Here is an 18,426-nt window from a genome sequence, read left to right on the forward strand (position 1 = left end):
TGAAAATGCAATTACCTAGGTAAATTTTTCCTAAGAAACACTTACCCAGGTAAGTGCATTTACCCATGTTTTTTTATATCCCAGGTAAATAAGGCAATGATAGAAATCCATTATTAAAAGAGGTATTTTTGTCTCATTCAAATGTTGACAACTTTCTTCTTATGTGTGAAAGTTATTTATCCACTTAGGAGATGGATATCACTTTCCTAGGTAAGTGGTACCCAAGAAAAACTTACCAAGATAATTACATTTCCCCGGGTAAGTAACTTATCGAAAAATGAAAAGGGCCTAAGGGTGAGGATGCAACAAAAGAGCCACAGCCTACTCATCAGCACAAACTAGTATTATCTCTTGCAAAAAAACCAAAAGAACCTTTATTAGGAGACAAAAAGCCACCATCCACATTGATCTTTAGAGAGCCAATTCTGGGTGGAACCTAGCAAAAAGAGGGACTGTCTTCCTTTTTAGATTTTGAAGAGTTTCCTGATTCCTGTTGCAATGTCAGAGATATCTCTGCTATGGACATGCTAATAGAACAAATCCCCTTGTAAGGATCTGAAATAACTTCTTCAAAATAAAATGGATTTCGATCTTTCCATAATTTCCAAAGACTTACGATGACACTCTGCACAAAACCATCAACATGAAACTCCTTGTGTAGAAGCAAAGGTTCTATTCAGATATCAAAAGAGATATTAGTATCAATATTATTAGCTCCAAGGCCCACCCCCAAACCAAACACACCTAGCTCTATCACAATGAAAAAGAGCATGCGTTACTGATCCCGAGTCCTTTTCACACCTCATACAAAGAGAGGATTGAATAATCCTTCTCCTAAAAAGTTTTTCTTGGACGGCTAAACCATTTCTGCAACATTTTCACAGAAAGTGTTTGATTTTTGGTTCGACAAGAAGGCTCCATGACGCATTCCAGAAAGCTTTTGATTACCACTGCTACTGAACCGCCGTGCAAAGGTTTAGAGTTCACTTTGGATCATCCCTCATTCCCTCTCTCCTGCATATATAAATGCACGTTTCTCAACTAATGATATCATATGACAGCGAAAAAACTTTCGGTCCTTTTAAATTCTATGTACAATCTTTTAACGTGGATGATAACCCCACACCCCTTGTTTTTGTCAAAATTTTTGAATAATCAATAGGTAGGTTTAACATCCATTGTGAAAAAGTGATTGTACCAATTTAATTGGAGCCAAACTGCCAAAGTTCTCTTCAATCAGCCTTTCAATACATTTGGATTTGATCCTCACACCATCCTCACAGTCTTTAGCAGCAGTGCATTGAGAATATCTCTGTACTTGTATATTTTTATTCATGGAAAGATACTCTAAATGAGGTTTTGTGAGGATCACATCTGATTTTGTGTAAAATGGGCTGGGTCATCACTACACGTTAAGTTTTATTTTCAAAATTTCATTCTTTTTTATTCAATTTTTCTTTATAAAAAAAATCGTGTAGGCCTCCCTCCTTACACCTATAAAGGCAGAGTTGTGCTTAGTCTGATGGACTTGACATGTGGAGGGTCCATAGGGTCCCTACATAATCAACTCCCTAGATTAACATGGTTCATAGCAGATCTGGATTCCATTCTCTCCATGAAGAATGGAATATACTAATATAACAATGAATTAAGATCGGATTCAGTCCTTACAAGGCCATGTTCACACTATCCTCACAGCCACTTACAACCGTATATTGGGAATATCTTCATACTTGTAAGTTGTATATTTTTATTCATGGGCCAATGCACACCTATAAGTGGCTATAAGGACGACGGTGTGAGCACGGTATTGTGAGGACTGAATCCAAGTCCCGAATCAATCTATGTAGGATGATTTGCCACAATTCCAATTAGCTTTATTTATTTTTTAAGAACTGAAGCTACTCAGTTAAATGTTCAATTTGCAACAACATTAGTTATACACGTTAAAGAGTCAATTTCAAAACCTGCTATGCATAATGATGGGTTATTAAAAAATTTTAAACATAAGATATAGTACTTTATGGTATTAGCAAGGATTAAATCGTTAAAGTACCACACTTGGTCTTAGCCAAAAGGCTAAGAAAGGTATTAAGTAGGGTGAAAGTAGAGGTGGCATTCTCTGTCCAAACCCACTTAACCCATCCATTTGTAAACTACTCATTGGATTGAATATGGATTTAGTCACACATTGAATCAAATAAAAAGTTTGGGTGTTTTTTGGTAAAGAAAGTGTTGGGGTTAAGGTATCTATTTGGGTAGCTATATGAAGTTGTTTTGGTGGTACATAAAAAAAATAAGTAAAAAATTCCCTCTTTTTTTTTCTTTCACCCAAAACACCTATCCATTTTCAACCTTGCATACTCCAGTTTCACACTTCATATAAACTACTAAAATAGGAACACCTTGTAATCCAATCTAATTTATAGTTATTTAAACAGTAGATTGTTGTTATTATTGATGAATTTTCAGGATGTATACAGGCTTCTCTAACTCTTAATATATTTTTGCATATTCTAATCATTTGACATATCCATTCATATCCAACGCGTATCACGGATCAAGAAAGCTAAAATTGCCTTGCCGATGTCTCAATGGATACTAATGCTTTGAACCTTGGGCTGAAATAATTTAAGCAGGAAAAAAATCCAAATAAATAAAATGAAGCAGTTTTGTGTATATTTTTTAGGCTAAACCACCCAGTAGAACCAGGAAAAAAGAACCCATTGCATTTCAATGTCCCGTGGAGTTTTCTAAACATGATACCAACCAGGAGTTTCTGCGTGGACTGAATTTGATACCCATCAAAGGACAAAACACAGTTTAATTGGAACTTTTCAAATTTCAACTAAAGGGATTGATACATTACATTGAATTTCTTGTTTGGGATTGTACGTCAACATATGAAGTACAAACACCATGACATGGGAATTTTTTATCACATTTTATAAGAGCTACAGTAACTTTACACTGTCCACCCCAGGAGAACATGGAAGCAATACGACCCTTGGCAGAGGCCCCACGACAAGGAATGGAAGAACAAATAATGATGGGGGAAGCACTAAAACTACAAATATTTACTGAAACTATTATCACAAAATTACAGGAAAACAAATCAATCAATAGGGTGCTTGTCCGCCTGTCGGGACGTGTAATGTGCAGAAAGTAGAAGAAGAGACAGAAAGGCACTAGCCACAAAAATAGCGTCAAACCACCGATGATAGAAATCAAACTGAATGTCTCCTCCCAAAACGTCTGTGATTATCATCCTACAAAGGACACAAATCCTGTCAAATACATCCAATCAAAATATCCATTGGCAAATAGCTGAGGAACAATTACTTAGATCATGGAGGTGACAGAATGTGCTGAAAATCATTATCCAGATCCAGATTCCCAATAAGTAAGATCATTTAGTGAACAAGTTTAGACAAAGGATATTAATGTTCTGTAACAAGTATGAACATAAATGAATGCATGCTTGTTTTTCTATGGCGTAGATGATACACTGCATTATGCTCATACAAACCATTAATTTATGTATATTTTGGATTCTTACACTGACAAACATGTTCAACAATGGAGATTGCTTCATATATCCTATGTTTGCTATTTTAAATGGCTGCTTTGGTTATATATCAAGTGTAAGTCGAAGGTTACACAATTACTTTGTAATACATTCCTAGATTACAATATTTTCATAGTATTCCCATAGTTTCATTGAGTGAAAAAGAATATATATTTTTTAAACCATTCATAAGCACTTTTTAAATTCCACTTAGGCTCAGTTTGGAAAGAGCACAAATACAAATATGTATAGTGCAAAAGGCTCAGTTTGGAAGGAGTATAAATTATACCTGGCAAAAAGTTGATCCAACCCGTGAACCTGACCCGAACCAACCCGAAAAAACAGGGCTAGGGTCTCATATTTAGCTACCCGAATGTGAAATGATCCGACCCAACCCGACCCAACCCGAAAAAACTGGGTTGGGTTGGGTCATGGGTCAACCCGCTGACCCGATTGGCAAGTCTAATTGGGATTATTTATGCAATGTTAGAAGTTTCCACTCTTTAATTTTTTCTATTTAGTCTTTACTTTTTATTGTTTACTCTTTAAATTGTTAAATGTTCAAATTTTTTATTTCGTATTTAGAATTTCAAGGTTAATTCTTTTAATTTTGACATTTTTCATGTAATTTTTCTTTATTTTTTTAATTTCAATTATTTTTTGGGATGACCCGAATTGACCCATGGGTCAACCCTAACCTGAACATTTAGGGTTAGGGTCTACCATTTGTCAACCCAACCCGAAATTCAACCCGACCCGAAATCAACCCAAAGTACATTGACCCAACCCGAACCCGACCCACCCAACCCAATTGCCAGGTCTAGTATAAATACAAATATGTAGATTGCAAAACCTTGTATTTTGTATGTATTTGCACTGTACATATTTGTATTTGTACTCCTTCCAAACTAAGCCTTAGAGACTGAAGTTTATACAGATATTAAAGTCTGGACTTGATTATGCTGACTATCCTGTTCTACAAGATTCTGGATAGTACAGAAGATTACGGTCAATAGAGAGAAGTATTGCTTTATGGCATTACCTATCTATAAACTTGATAGATGTGCAATATTGTACCAAACTACCCATTACTGCAAAGAAATTTATGGGTAAGGTATGGTATTAATGGGGTGAAGCGATCCAAGTAATAATGTTGGTGGGGAGAAGAAAAGATGGACAACTTTGTACCAGCTGCGAGATAGAAGGAAGTGATCGTGGAGAAGAAAAGATTTCTTCTAGAGGAAACCAAGGCTAAAGTTTGTGTAAAATTGAAAACTAGAGAGGTTGAATGGTTGAATGGTTTAAGGGATTTTAGGATGGAGCAGTTGAGTCGGTGAGAACTCTTGGTTGGAAAAATGAACTGAGAAGGGACGGGAAGCTGTACACTGTAGAGAAAAGATGTAACGAGAAGGGTTGGTTTGTAATGCTAACTGAAAGCTTTGGGGATAGGCAGAACTCAGAAGCAGGTTCCATGTCTACCTGAAGGGCAATGGAAACAGAGCTCGATACTCATGACAGAGGCCCTGGAAGAATTTCTGGCTAGGCATTGGAGTAAGAAAGATAACAAAAATAGAGAGGAGGCAACAGAATGTGCCAGTGAAGAAGAAAAAAGGCTGCAGAAGAGGAGAAGCCAGAGAAATATGTATTGGGCTAAAACCGAAGATGGTATTGATAGGTGATAAGGAAAAATGGACCAGAAGGATGGTGGTTTCTACCAGAATGAAGGTGGAAGATTGGAAGGAAATACTGGAAACAGCAATGGAAAAGATTCAGACTAAAGAAACAACTATTATAATACCATTTGAGGAGAAGAAAGCAATTTACAATTTTGGACTTGGGGGGGGGGGAGTTTCAAGCAGACTTTGTCACCATTGAGAAGGACAAGGGCCTCATAACGGTCAAAAACAGATTCCCTTCCTGCAATGAGAGGAAAATCCAAGAGGGAAGTTTAATTGTTAAAATTTTTGGCCTCCCCTTTCATTTTTGGCTGGAGCATGTGTTCAAGAAAATAGGTGCAGCCTGTCGAGGTATTCTTGAAGCCAGAAGCTCTCAGGATCCACATGCCACCAGGATTAAAATTTTGGGAACACAACCTCGAACCTTGGATGTGTTTGCTTAAGGTAGGTGGAGAAAGGCTTTGGCTGGTATCGGAAGATGAAGCTTCGATGATGTGGCATGATGGATCATGGGTGCCACGTGAAGGAAGGAGATGGGAAGAGAAGAAAATACAAGGTGAGGTGGGGAAGGAGGTAAATGAAAAGACGCGGAAGGGGGGTAAGAGAAAATGGGAAGGCTGCGGGTGTCCAAATGGAGAAAGCAATTTAAAAGATTTTGAATATGATCCAGTGGTGGGGGGGAGCATCATATGTGGAGGTGGCAAAGAGCAAACCTGGTGGAGAATATAGAGGGAAGGACAACAGGGGTTGGGAATTGGAACAATGGGGCAGAACTGAGCGGAGACAAAAGGACTGATAAATGGGGCTGAACAGGTTAATTATCAAAACCGGTCCATCTCTTAGACCTGGATCACGTGACACCTTAAATAGTCATGTGAGGGGAGTTGAAGGAGGGCTATTGGGAGACAATTACAATGGTGTATCATCATCCCCCTTGATGAAAAATTTAAGATGACCAGAACCTCAGGCCAGCAATCAGAGTGGTGCTGCAATGGAACCAGCATAAAATCCCTGAACCTGATCATCCCAACCCCCGGTACTCTAGACACAGGAAGGAATAGAGTGAGGAAACAACACGTATAGGGTGAATCAATCTTGAAGAGGAAGGAGGCAACAGTTCTGATGAAGAAACATAGGCAGTGTTGATGAGACACAGCACATTGTGGTGAATCAAGAGGTATGTGATGATGAAGACTTTAACCTGTCAGATTTTTTCAGCTGTGTCAACCAGGAGGTTTGTGATGATGAAAGGTTGGAACTTGCAGTCAACAGCCACACAACCAGAAAAAGTAGATTGGAGGTTCTTGGCAATAAATCCGATTGAAAAATGAGGAAGGAGAGAAGAGAAGGGAAGAAGAGAGAAGAGAAGAAGAAAGAAAGGAAGAAAAAAAGGTTTGGAGCAATGGAACAGTGCTGGCGGCGCCAGCTTCTGTTATATTATATAGGGCGACAGAAATAAGAAGGGAAAAGACTCTTGTGCCCCTGCTGTAAGTGAAGTACAATAATAGAAAATAAAAAAGGCTTTAACTAGCCAAACAGACCCTAACACAAATAACTAAATTATTTCAACACTCCCCCTCAAGTTGGAGCATAGATGTCAATCATGCCCAACTTGTCACACAAATCATTATGCCGCACATGATGAAGACCTTTGGTGAAGATATGAAATAAACAATATGAAATGGAAATTCAGATCTTTTATTTCTCAAAGAAAAAGAACTTCTACAATGTTTACTCAATTGATATGTCTGACACTGTAACTGACTCACTAACAAGGACTCAAACAACTTTGGGAACATAACTTTTAATGACTCAAAAGAAAGATGACCAAGACAACTATGCCATAAATAGGCTTGACTCTCACTGGACAAACTCATGGACTCTGTAGTCACAAGACCAGCTTTAAATTCTCCAACACGTAAAGACCATCCACCATGCTTCCTCTATCAATCGTCTTTCCCAAGGCCAAATCCTGAAACACACATGAAGACGGAAAGAAAGTGACTGAACAGTTCAAGGAGTGAGTAATACTACTAATGGACAGCAAATTTATAGGCAATTTCGGAACATGAAGTACATTAGAAAGGGTAAGGCCGAGTGGGAGAGGTATGGTGCCTTGGCCAGCTATGGTAGAGAAAGAACCATCAGCTAGCCTCACATGATCTCTCCCAGAGAGAATGTTATATGTCTGAAATAAATTTGACTTACCAGTCATGTGGTTTAAGGCTCAGGAGTCAATAACCCAAGGAGAATCAGTGGTATGAGATGACACATGGAAGGCAGTGGCAGTGTTACCTGATGTAGACGCGGAAGAGGTAGAGGGAGTAGGACCAGATCCATCTGGCGGAGAGTCCTACCATACAATTCCAAATGGTCACGAAAGGAGTTGATAATTTCTTCCTTAGGGTCAAAACTGGGATGCCTCCCCTGAGTTACCAATGGACTAGTCTCTTGAGATGCCATATTAGCAGAGTTATACTTTTTCTGATTCTGCTGACCTGGTTTCTTGCCCTGATCAGGTGTTGACTTCTTACCCAAATCTTGTGCCCATTTAGGTTTTCCATGGAGATCCCAACATGTATCTCTGGTATGTCTTGTCTTCTAGCAGTGAGTGCACCAAAGTTTACTCTTATCATTTGTTCTCTTCTGAGAGTTGCCTTTCTTAAAAGCACTTCCGACATTTGTATCTGAATTTCCCCGGACAGCTAGGGCAATTGACTCCCCCTCTCCACAATTCATCACACTTCTTCTACTCTCTTCTGATTGCACTAAGGCATACACCTCCTGAACTGATGGCAAGTCTTTACTACCCAAGATCTACACCCTGATGGACTCATATAAAGGATTCAGCCCTAGGAGGAAGGCAAAGACCCGTTGTTGAGATACAAGTGACTTATATGCCTTTGCATCTTCATCACACTTCCAATTCACATTCTGGTAGCGATCAAGTTCTTTCTATATCAATGTCAAATCAGAATAGTACATCGAGAGACTCCTCTCCCCCTGCTTGCAAGTAGAGGATTTAGCTTGCAGTTGGTATATCTTGGCATAGTGTCTCTGCTCTGAATAGGTGGACTTTGCTTGTTCCCATATCTCACAAGCAGTTTCAGCCCACATAAATATCTTCCTTACCTGTGGCAGCATGGAAACCAAGAGCCATGACATCACCATACTATTCTCTTGGTTCCACCTATCATATTCAGCACTTCCGTTCTTCGATTCCTTCACTCTCCCATTGATGTATCATATTTTCCCCCTAGCAGTGATGTAGAGTTTTATTCCCCTAGACCACTCAAGGTAGTTCAGACCATCAAAGGGAATAACAGCCATGGGGAAATTCATATCCATTCCCCCACTCACTCCGTTGTGGCTCCCTGAAATCTCTGAAGTAGCAGAATTCTCAGACAACATGGTAAACACAGAGTTTTTTTTTATCTAAACTCTCAACTTAGATCCCTCCTTATATCAACAAAAACTCCACACAACAATTCAGTTGTGGACTTGATCTGAGCACAAAAAACAGCACCAATTTCCAAAGAAGAACTATGACGAGACTGATTTTTCAGATCTGCATGAAGAACAGTCCCAGCCTACTGGTTGTCCAGTTAAGTTCCACAGCATTAATCAATAAGAGAGATCCTAACACACATGAAATCAGACTAACGAGCAGAGAAAACAGGTCATCTGTGACCTACAGTCACCTTTTCACAGGTACAGGATCACACGATCCAACAAATAAAAGAGGTATAACCCTCACAAAAGTCTGCCGACATTCAGTGGTTTGGATTCATTTGTTCTCCACTTGGTACATAACCAAGGAGAGAAATAAAAGAAAAAAGAACTTTAGGGTTGTACCAGTTGCAGATTTGATTTGATCAGCCCAGATTCAATCCTCTGTTCCGCCCAGATTCAGCAACTTGAAGAGAAAACTTGGTCGCCCGGATTCAACAGCCTTGCTCTGATACGATCTTGGCAATAAATCCGATTGAAAACTGAGGAAGGAGAGAAGAGAAGGGAAGAAGAGAGAAGAGAAGAAAGGGTTTGGAGCAATGGAACAGTGCTGGCGGCACCAGCTTCTATTATATTATATAGGGCGACAGAAATAAGAAGGGAAAAGACTCCTGTGCCCCTTCTGTAAGTGAAGTACAATAACAAAAAATAAAAAAAGGATTTAACTAGCCAAACAGACCCTAACACAAATAACTAAATTATTTCAACAGAGGTTAATGAATTGGACCAGGCAAAGTGGGGGAATACTGAGTACACAAATTGAGTGTGAACTGCTACCAAGACAGGGACAAGCACAGGGTGTATGTACAGTGGGAAGAGAGTCAATTCAAGAGAAAAGAACTAACGTACCAGGAGACATGATGCCAATTGTGGGACAGTTTGAAAATACATCTATTAAACTTCTCCATACACAGCAGGTTGATATCTTGGGAGGCAAGGAAAACACCCTGGGAAAAGAATTGCATGAACAAATTCCTTCAGTTCCCCCTAGCCCACTTGTTCAGGTCTCTAACCCTGAAGGTAAATGTACTGTTTTGCTACTAAGGCCTCCTCTGAAGCTTGTGCAGATACCCCAGCAGTATGAAATAGGAAAGTGAGATAAGAGGTGTTCTGATTGAAGGGGAGAGTGAGATAGGAGGCGATACTGTTCTGGGAAGTAATTTTTGGAATTTTGGGGAGAGAGAGTCTGAGGGAGAGGATAGTTACAGCAGCAAGATGAGAAGCAAGAGGGAGAAAAAGAAGGGGATTTGGAAGAGAAGAGAAAGGAGCTAAAATTCGGTCAGAACAGGAGGTTGTATCTGGGGTAGGGGATGGTCAAGATGGTTGTAGAGAGAGGAGGGGGTCTAGAGGTCACAGGAGATGTTACTGCTTTGGGGAAGGGAGAATCCATGAAACCTAGCTAATAGGTTGGGTACTTGGGTCTAGAGATTAACACCCCTAAGGAAATTAAATCCTATGTAAGCTTTTTTTTTTTTTTGAGAAATAGGTAAGATATTGTATTAATATTTACTGTAAAAGATCAAAAAATACAATGTAAGAAAAAAAATAGGGGAGAGGAGAAGAGGAAGACAAATTAATGAAGTGGAAAAACTAAAGTTGGATGTGAAGGGAGATAAGGATCTTAGTGGAAGGACTGATAGAGAGGGTTGAACCAGTAAGGGAGTCAATAGGGTGGGACAGAAGTTATCAGAAATAAAATGAAGATAGTAAGCTGGAATGTAAGGAGATTGGAATTACTACCAGAAGAAGGGTAATAAAGGAAGTACTTAGGAAAGAAAACCTGATATATTTATGATCTAGGAATCAAAGTTGCATGAGTTCGATAGGAGATGGGCTAGAAGTTTGTGTGTGTAATAGAAATTAAATGGGCCTTAGCACCCTCTTGTGGTGCATTTGGAGGAATAATCACCTTGTGGAGGGAAGAAATATCTAGAGGAGTTAATAGGAAGTTTTACTCTCTTTAAAGCTCAAGAACATGGATGATGAGTTTGTGTGGGTCTTAACAAATTTTTTATAGATCCAATTCTTATAGAGAGAGAACTTTGGAGGCTTGTGGGAAGGTTCATGGTGTGTTGGTAGAGAATTTAATGTAACCAGATTCTCAAATGAATCTAATAATCCAAGACAAAGGGTGACTACCAGCATGAGAAGGTTCAACAATTATTTTGAGACTTGGAGCTTAAGGAAATTTCTTCTGAACAAACAAGATAATCATGGTCTAACCTTCAAGAGAATCCCATATGTTCTAAATTGGATAGGTTCCTAGTGTCCATGGAGTGGGAAGAACATTGGGATAGACTCTTTGGAAAGACCCTCCCTAGAGCCACTTCAAGCCATTGGCCTATATGCATTTTTCAAGAGAGGGATGTAGGAAGCCTTTATCCTTTCAAGTTTGAGAACATGTGGCTCAGTCGACGTAGAGGATCAAAGAGGGAGATGGAAACACCAAGTTCTTAAATAATGCTGCTAATGACAAATGGAGGAAAAATTATCTCTATGTTGGAGGTTGATGGAAGAATCATCATGGAGGAGATGACTAAAGCTTTGGTGGATCATTTTAAATCTATATATAGAAGGTCACTAGATGGGAGGTGGAATCTTGAGGGTTTAGATTGGTCACTAGTGGGGAAGGACCATTGTGAAGTGTTGGAAAGGAAAATTGAATTGGAGGAGATTTGGGGATACGGATAGGTCTCCAAGGCTCTATGGCCAGATGGGTTCACAAATAAAAAAAAAAAAGAATGTTTAATGAGTTCTGTTGAGGTTTTAGACAAATTGTGTAGTCTATAGTGGCAGCTTTTGATTATTTATTGTTTAGATAGGAAGTGGGGACCAAAGCACTCTTGTTGGGTCTTTTTTGAGTAGTTATTTTAAATGTTATATGCTGTTTTGTGTGTTAGCCACCCTATAAAGGGCATATTGGTCTTTTCACTCTTTATTATTTTAGACTATAAATAATAGTGAAGAGGGTGGCCAGCACTATTGTTCTCTTTTCTTTCTCCTTTCTTCTCTTCTTCTTCAAGAAAGATTCTTTTCTTTTACAGATTTTTTATTTCAGCACTTTTCTACTAGTTCCACCACGAGGGTTTGTCCGTTCAGGCATAAATGCTACTTTTATCACCTTAGTCCCTAAGAATTCAAATGCTAGTCACCCTAGGCCCATCAGTTTGGTTTCTAGCTTGAATAAAATCACTGCCAAAGTACTTTCCTTAAGGATTAAAAAAGTCCTTTCGATTATCACTCATTTCTAGGGAGTTTTTGTTCAAGAGAGACAGATTATGGACCATATTCTTATTGCAAATTAATGTGAAGAGGAATTAAGGAAAGTAGGGAGGAAAGATGTCATGCTTAAATTAGATTTAGAGAAAGCTTATGATCTTGTGGATTAGGACTTTCTAATATAAGTTCTGAGGAACATGGTTTTGGGGAGAAATGGTGCAAATGGATAAGGGGTTGTCTACAAACTTGTCACTTTTCATTGTGAATGGTATGAAAGATTTATTTGGGCCTATTAGAGGATTTAGGCAGGGGGACCCACTTTCACCTTTTCTTTTTACCCTCATTGTTGATGTGCTTGGTAGGGTTACTTCAAGAGTTAATAGGCTGCAGTTAACTAGAAGGTGGAATGTAGAAGAGGAGTCATGGTGATATACAATTTGCTGATGATATAATCATTTTTTGTGATCGGGAAAACAAATGATTTGAAAATTAGAAGTTTGCAATGAGGCTATGTGAGAAAATGTTAAATTTGAAGGTTAATTGGGGTAAGAGTATGGTGGCTGGATTAAATTTGGAAGAGGGTGAATTTGAAAATGTTGTGGTGTTACTGGAGTGTTTGTCTTATGAATGGCCGATGACTTACCTAGGTCATCCCTTAGGTGCCAACCCTAGAGCTAGCAATTTGTAGAATCTAGTATTAGAAAAATCTGAGTAGGCAATGTGGAAAAGGGCTACATTTCCCTTGGGGGTAGAATTACTTTGATCAAAACCACCTTTTTTTTTTTTGAAGAGTAAGAAAAAAGGACCATTTCCTTTGGGGTAATCTTCCAGTGTACTTTCTCTCTGCTTTTAGGATGCCAAATGCATTGTGAATAGGATTGAGAAGATTTTGACAGATTTCTTTTAGGAACTTGGGGAAGAGAAGGATCATTTGGTGAAGTGAGAGATAATGTGCAAGAGGATGAAAGAAGGGAGATTGGGTTTAGGCAATCTGAGCAAGAAGAATCTGGCACTCTTGGGTAAATGGTTGTGGAGGTTACTGTGAGAAATTGTAGCACAAGGTGGTGGCAAGTATACATGGGCTTAAAGACAAGTTGACAACCCATACTTCACCTTGGAAGCCATCTATAGTATCTTTCTCTCATATCAATTATAATCTTTCTTCTGGTAATAAAATTAAATTTTAGGAGGACCTTTGGGTGGGGGAGACTCCTTTCAAAGATCTCTTACCTTCACTTTTTACCGTTTCCGCCCTTGAGGGCACAATTGTTTCTAAGTTTGTTTTACCTTCCCTCTCTTCCTCTGGTTTTGACTGGAATTTGGGTTTTAGAAGAAACCTAAAGGAATTGGAAATAGTCCAAGTTCATGCTCTCTTGAATCCAGTGTTTTAAAAGGCGTGGGAGGCGTACGCCTGGCCTTTAAAACCTAAAGTAATTTGGGTTTTAGAAGAAACCTTGTCTTCAAATTTTTTAAGCCTCTGGCCTTTAAAACCTTCTCTTTTTCTCATAGTAATATAATTTTTATAGCTACTAGTTGGAAACACAAAAATGAGGTAAGAACTAAGATAGAAAATTGAAACAACAATGAAAAGAAAAATAAAAAATCATCACAATTGAAAGAATGTAGTGAATAACCTCAATACATGGTAAATGAAGATCATATTTGATATTTTTCAGTGATTTGGAAATGCGCAGGGAAGACCAACAAAAGGCATCAGAAAGTGGTAATTTGGTGAAAAATGAAGGCTCAAGCAAGGAAAGGGGAGAATGAAGAGAATGTGGAAGAAACATGATATAATGCTAGACGTTGCACTATAAATATTTGGCATTGCGAAAGAGAATCCATTTATTGTCCTAACAGAGTCTTGGGATAAATCCAATTATCATAGTGAATGATCCAGCTTATACAACACTTCCAAATCAAACTACAGTCTAAATAATGATGTAAAAGAATCTCAAGTTTTTTAGTGTTCATGTCAGACATCTTCAATCTTTATTTCACACTAAGTGTCAATGTCCAATTCATATAGACCATACAACTAAAATTGTCTTGAGGTTTCTTGCTATGAAGAACTCTACACTCTTACAACATGGATATTCACATAGAATTTGTCCACTTATGTTCTCCAGTTCCAAGAAAGGGTAAAGGAATTTTCCATAATCATTATTGAGCATATTGAATTTTCAACAGTAGTTAAAGTCTATAAAATAAACTAAAGAATAAAAAATTACTAAAGCTGCTTCTGTGCAGATACAAAATAGGCAAAAGGTTCATCTGATAGCAATAATGAGAAATACCTGTACTCAGTTGCTAAGCTTTTTCTTATCAATAGGATTGAAGATACAAAATACATTCCCATGATCTCAGAGAGGAAAAGCACAACATTGGTAGATGAGCCACTTCCAACTCTAGAAACTGCAAAGAAGAACTATATGTAGAAACAAGACATTGGTTAGTATAAAAATGACCCCTGACTATTACCTATTTCAGCTTAATTACAACCTACTCTTTGAAATGTTTCAGTACCTCATTGGATGTATTTCTGACTTTCCCCATAAATATATTCAACCACTGATATCACCCACTTTGTTTGATGATATCAGAAATAATTGAAGTTGGTTTATTTATACTTCACCTTTATAGACTTGGTTCACTTAATATAAATCACTTAAATGCTTAAGATTAAACTAAAAGAGCAAAACTTTCTACAAATACCATAAAAGCAGTGTTCTAATTTATATTGAAAATAGAACATAAAGAACTAAAAGAAAGAAGCACAAAGATATTTTAATTTATATTGAAAACAGAATATGCAAAACAAAAGGGAAGGAGCCCAAGGATAAGGTACCTTCATTAGATTTGTTAAAAAGCCACGGACAGATATCACAATCAACATCCCAATGAACATCAAAGAGACATACTGCATGTAAGAAACAACCCCATGAATTACAAAGAAACGCCATCATAGCTATGTCAAGACATCAAAATATATGTAATAGGAAGAAATAATTAAAACTCAGAAATAACCTAGAAAAGGATACCAAAGGTGGTGATGTCATTCATTTGCTTTTCTCGACAAACTAACTACAAAAATATCCACATTTTGCTTCCCAAACTTGTGAACTATAACCATCTTATGCATTCTTAGGATTATTTAAACTAGTGAATATGCAACACTTGTTAGGGTTTAAAAGGCGTTCCTTAAGTGCACCTAGGCGCACGAGGCACATTTTAAGGCATGTAACTTTCTTTAAGCTTGCTTGTTTAGTTATTTTTTAATACCATTCTTATATATTTCAACCTTTGTAATGGCTTATTAACTTTTGAATTACTTTTTATTGATTCTTATGCACTAGTAATGGTCTATTAACAAAGAAACAAAAAACAAAGACCTTTTGAATACATGAAACCCTAGTTTTGCAAATAGGATCTCAAATAGAAAAATTTCCACTGAAGAAGCAACAATGATACAACTGATCTCTGATCCCTAACCCTAGAATAGAATGAATGCAACCAAAATCATAAAACCAACCCCCTTAAAAATTCCAGCCAAAATTTTGGACAAGTGGCATTGTCTCCAAACCCCTGACATGGTCTTGTTTGGACTTGCTTCAAGGGACTTTGAAGAGATATCAGTATAAAGGCCCCAACCTCCTAAGATTAAGAATACAAAACATCTAACATTACACTAGCTACTTAAAGTAATGCAACAAGGAGAATTTAAGAGTTCATTTGTTTGCTTTAACTTTTATTTTGAATTTGCTTGCTCTTGTACATATCCGCATTATCTCCCCTCTTATCCTCTCTCTCTCTCTCTCACCACTGTATCCAGTGCACCCCTCCCAAGGAGAAACAGTGGTGAGAGAGAGAGAGAGAGAGAGGTAGGGCTTTAGGTAAGAGTAAAAGACATGGGCATTTCTTTGATAGAGTGAGGTCAGTTTTGGAACAAAAAAAGATATAAAGAACCTCTTAGCTTACAAAGAGGAAGATGGGCATCTGAGCTACTAAGAGGAATCTTTAAATTTAACAGTACAGACTCAGATGTTGTAGAAAATGGTCTGGAATGTCTGAAAAGTTTGAAAAGTCATCTTTTCAGATATCAGATGTCCATTCAGTTGAAACAAACAAGCCCTAAGAAGTAAGAACCCTCTTGGAATACCCTGTGCAAAAATCTCTAAAGATGATGCCACACAGCAGTCCTGAAGGATATTTTGGAGTTCAACAATCAGATATGTAGCCCATCTCTTAACAAGGTTAAATTCTTCAAAGACCAAGAAGGAGTGGGGGAGCTGATGCAGGCCCAGTCAAGAAACCAAGCTGGGCCTGGCTGGACATTCCCAAACATCCCTTTTATGCCATGGGACTTCACTTTTAGAGCCAACCCCTTCATTTTAAGCCAATGGACCTCTCAGCATGGCTCATATTTTGTGTGTTTTATTTTATTTTATTTGGTTGTTTGATTAACAAGGATAGGATTTCTTTTCTTCTTGAAGTTAGTAAATGAATTTAGTTTGTTTTCCTTGCAACTATGGAGTTTGAACATTCAAGGTGCAGCACAAACTCCCTTGTTTACCTCTTCCTTGGGAAGCATGCCCAACCAATTCTTTTTTTTTTTATTTCTGCATTCATCTAGCATATATAACCAGAAAGAAAACAACTGGAATAACAAAAAACTTTCAAAGTGGAGAAAGAAACATCAAATGATATAGTAATATATAGGTGGTATTTTCTGTTATATGCTTTGTTAGGTTAGTTGGAGATAACATAAATGAAGGTGTTCCAATAAATTTCAACAGCAATTTATTAATATAGATGTTATGTCTACCTGAGATAACAGTGCAGCATCAATACCAATATCGAAGAACTGCAAGAATATGCTGATTGTCATTGTCACTGGATCAACAGAACCAGCCTGTCAGGGGGAAAAAAAGGAATTGTAGGAAACTAACTGCATCAGCTGCTGCTTATTTAACATAATAAATATAATTAAAAGGCAAGACCAGTATGTTAAACAAATTAGAACTTAAATACAAAGCAGACAAGTGCAATCAAATGTAACATGATTCATGACACAAGCACTCTTTTGCTTTCTCTTTTTCATGGTCAGCCCTTGACATTTCTGTTACAATGATTCTCATGACCCTACCCATGGGAATCAGGTCATGTACATGTTAATAAAACTAAGTGCTGCTACTTATCAAAAGAAATTCATAACATATACACACCTGCTTGAAAACAACACTCTGCAAAGACTGCATAATACAACAAAATCAGTCAGGAACTTTGCCTGGTAGAAACTAACTAAACATAATAACTAAATAAATAAACAATGAGAAAGTAATGGTGGTAAAGCCTGCATATATTAAATGACATAAAGACAAAATGTGGCTAGAAATATATCCTTCAACATGATAAAAAATTATCAAGTGCATGGAACTTAATTTCTATATGCACAGCATCAGTGCCACTAAGTCATTTAAAATTTTTTTCGATCAATAGAAAATTGATTATGTTAAATAATTATATGTGAGAACATTGCAATTTTATGACCAAGACATCATCCCCATGAATATAACTGTGTTACAAGGGATGCCCAAAACAATTGCTGCCTTGCTGCCCCTCGTTTAGCAAGGGAGTCAGCTAACCCATTTGACTAAGTCATTTAAAATATTAAGACTTGGTGAATGGTGACCAATACGAGAAACATCAATTGCTCATATAGCTATACTATGTCAACACTAAGCTGAGATTAGTCTTTACATAAACAGGTGGATCCTAGCAGGGAGGACGAAAGAACTTGGACCTGGGAGGAGAATTCTGGATCCTTCACAATAAGATCCTTCTACAAACATCTCACAGATCCTGCAGGTGTTCAGTTTCCTCGCCGCAAGGTTTGGGGTGCAGCAGTTCCTTCCAAAATAGCTTTTTTTTGGACTGCTACTTGGGGCAAGATTATTAGAATCAGTGAATCATTTGCTTCTCCATTGTTCCTTTTAATTCATGATTTGGTCAAAAATACTAGGATTCTTTCCAGCATCTGTATTGGAATGCTTTATGCTTGGAGAATTGAGTTTACAAAGGCTCAAGTAAGAAAGGAAGAGTGGCATGGAATATAGCTCCAGAAGATATGTTTTGGGCAATTTGGCAGGAAACAAATGAAAGTGTGTTTCATAACAGAGCCAGTTTAGTGAAAGAAGACTCTAGAAGAGTCATTAGAATGATGAACTCTAGGTTGGCAAACCATAAACTTTTTGAAGGAAGAAGATATAGTACATTTTTCTTGTTAGATAATCTTTTTGTAAGCAGTCAAGGATTGGCTTTTTGATGTATCTTTGGCTTCATACATTCTTATCTATCTATCCTTGGCTCACCCAAAAAAAAGATGAAAATTTCTGGCCCTATTCGCTTTTCAGTAAGTTACCAATCTGGGATTCCATGTTCTTTTATTTCCCA

General features: G+C 37.7%; 1 protein-coding gene and 1 pseudogene across 1 annotated transcript in view; both read right to left on the reverse strand.

Moving 5' to 3' along the window:
- Positions 1-1,981: 1,981 nt before the first annotated feature.
- LOC148801162 (U2 spliceosomal RNA) lies at positions 1,982-2,092 on the reverse strand (annotated as a pseudogene).
- Positions 2,093-2,822: 730 nt separating this feature from the next.
- LOC104612894 (GPCR-type G protein 1) overlaps positions 2,823-18,426 on the reverse strand; it is a 53,106-nt gene continuing 37,502 nt past the window's right edge. The window contains exons 9-13 of the mRNA XM_010280534.3: positions 17,199-17,225; positions 16,799-16,885; positions 14,822-14,893; positions 14,271-14,401; positions 2,823-3,269 (exon numbers count right to left, since the gene is read on the reverse strand). Coding sequence (XP_010278836.1) covers positions 3,116-3,269; positions 14,271-14,401; positions 14,822-14,893; positions 16,799-16,885; positions 17,199-17,225 — 471 coding nt within the window. The 3' untranslated portion in view covers positions 2,823-3,115. The remainder of the gene's footprint in view (positions 3,270-14,270; positions 14,402-14,821; positions 14,894-16,798; positions 16,886-17,198; positions 17,226-18,426) is intronic.

This window comes from Nelumbo nucifera, chromosome 3, assembly GCF_055504915.1.
Source record: "Nelumbo nucifera cultivar China Antique chromosome 3, China Antique-T2T, whole genome shotgun sequence".
NCBI classification, from domain to species: Eukaryota; Viridiplantae; Streptophyta; class Magnoliopsida; order Proteales; family Nelumbonaceae; genus Nelumbo; species Nelumbo nucifera.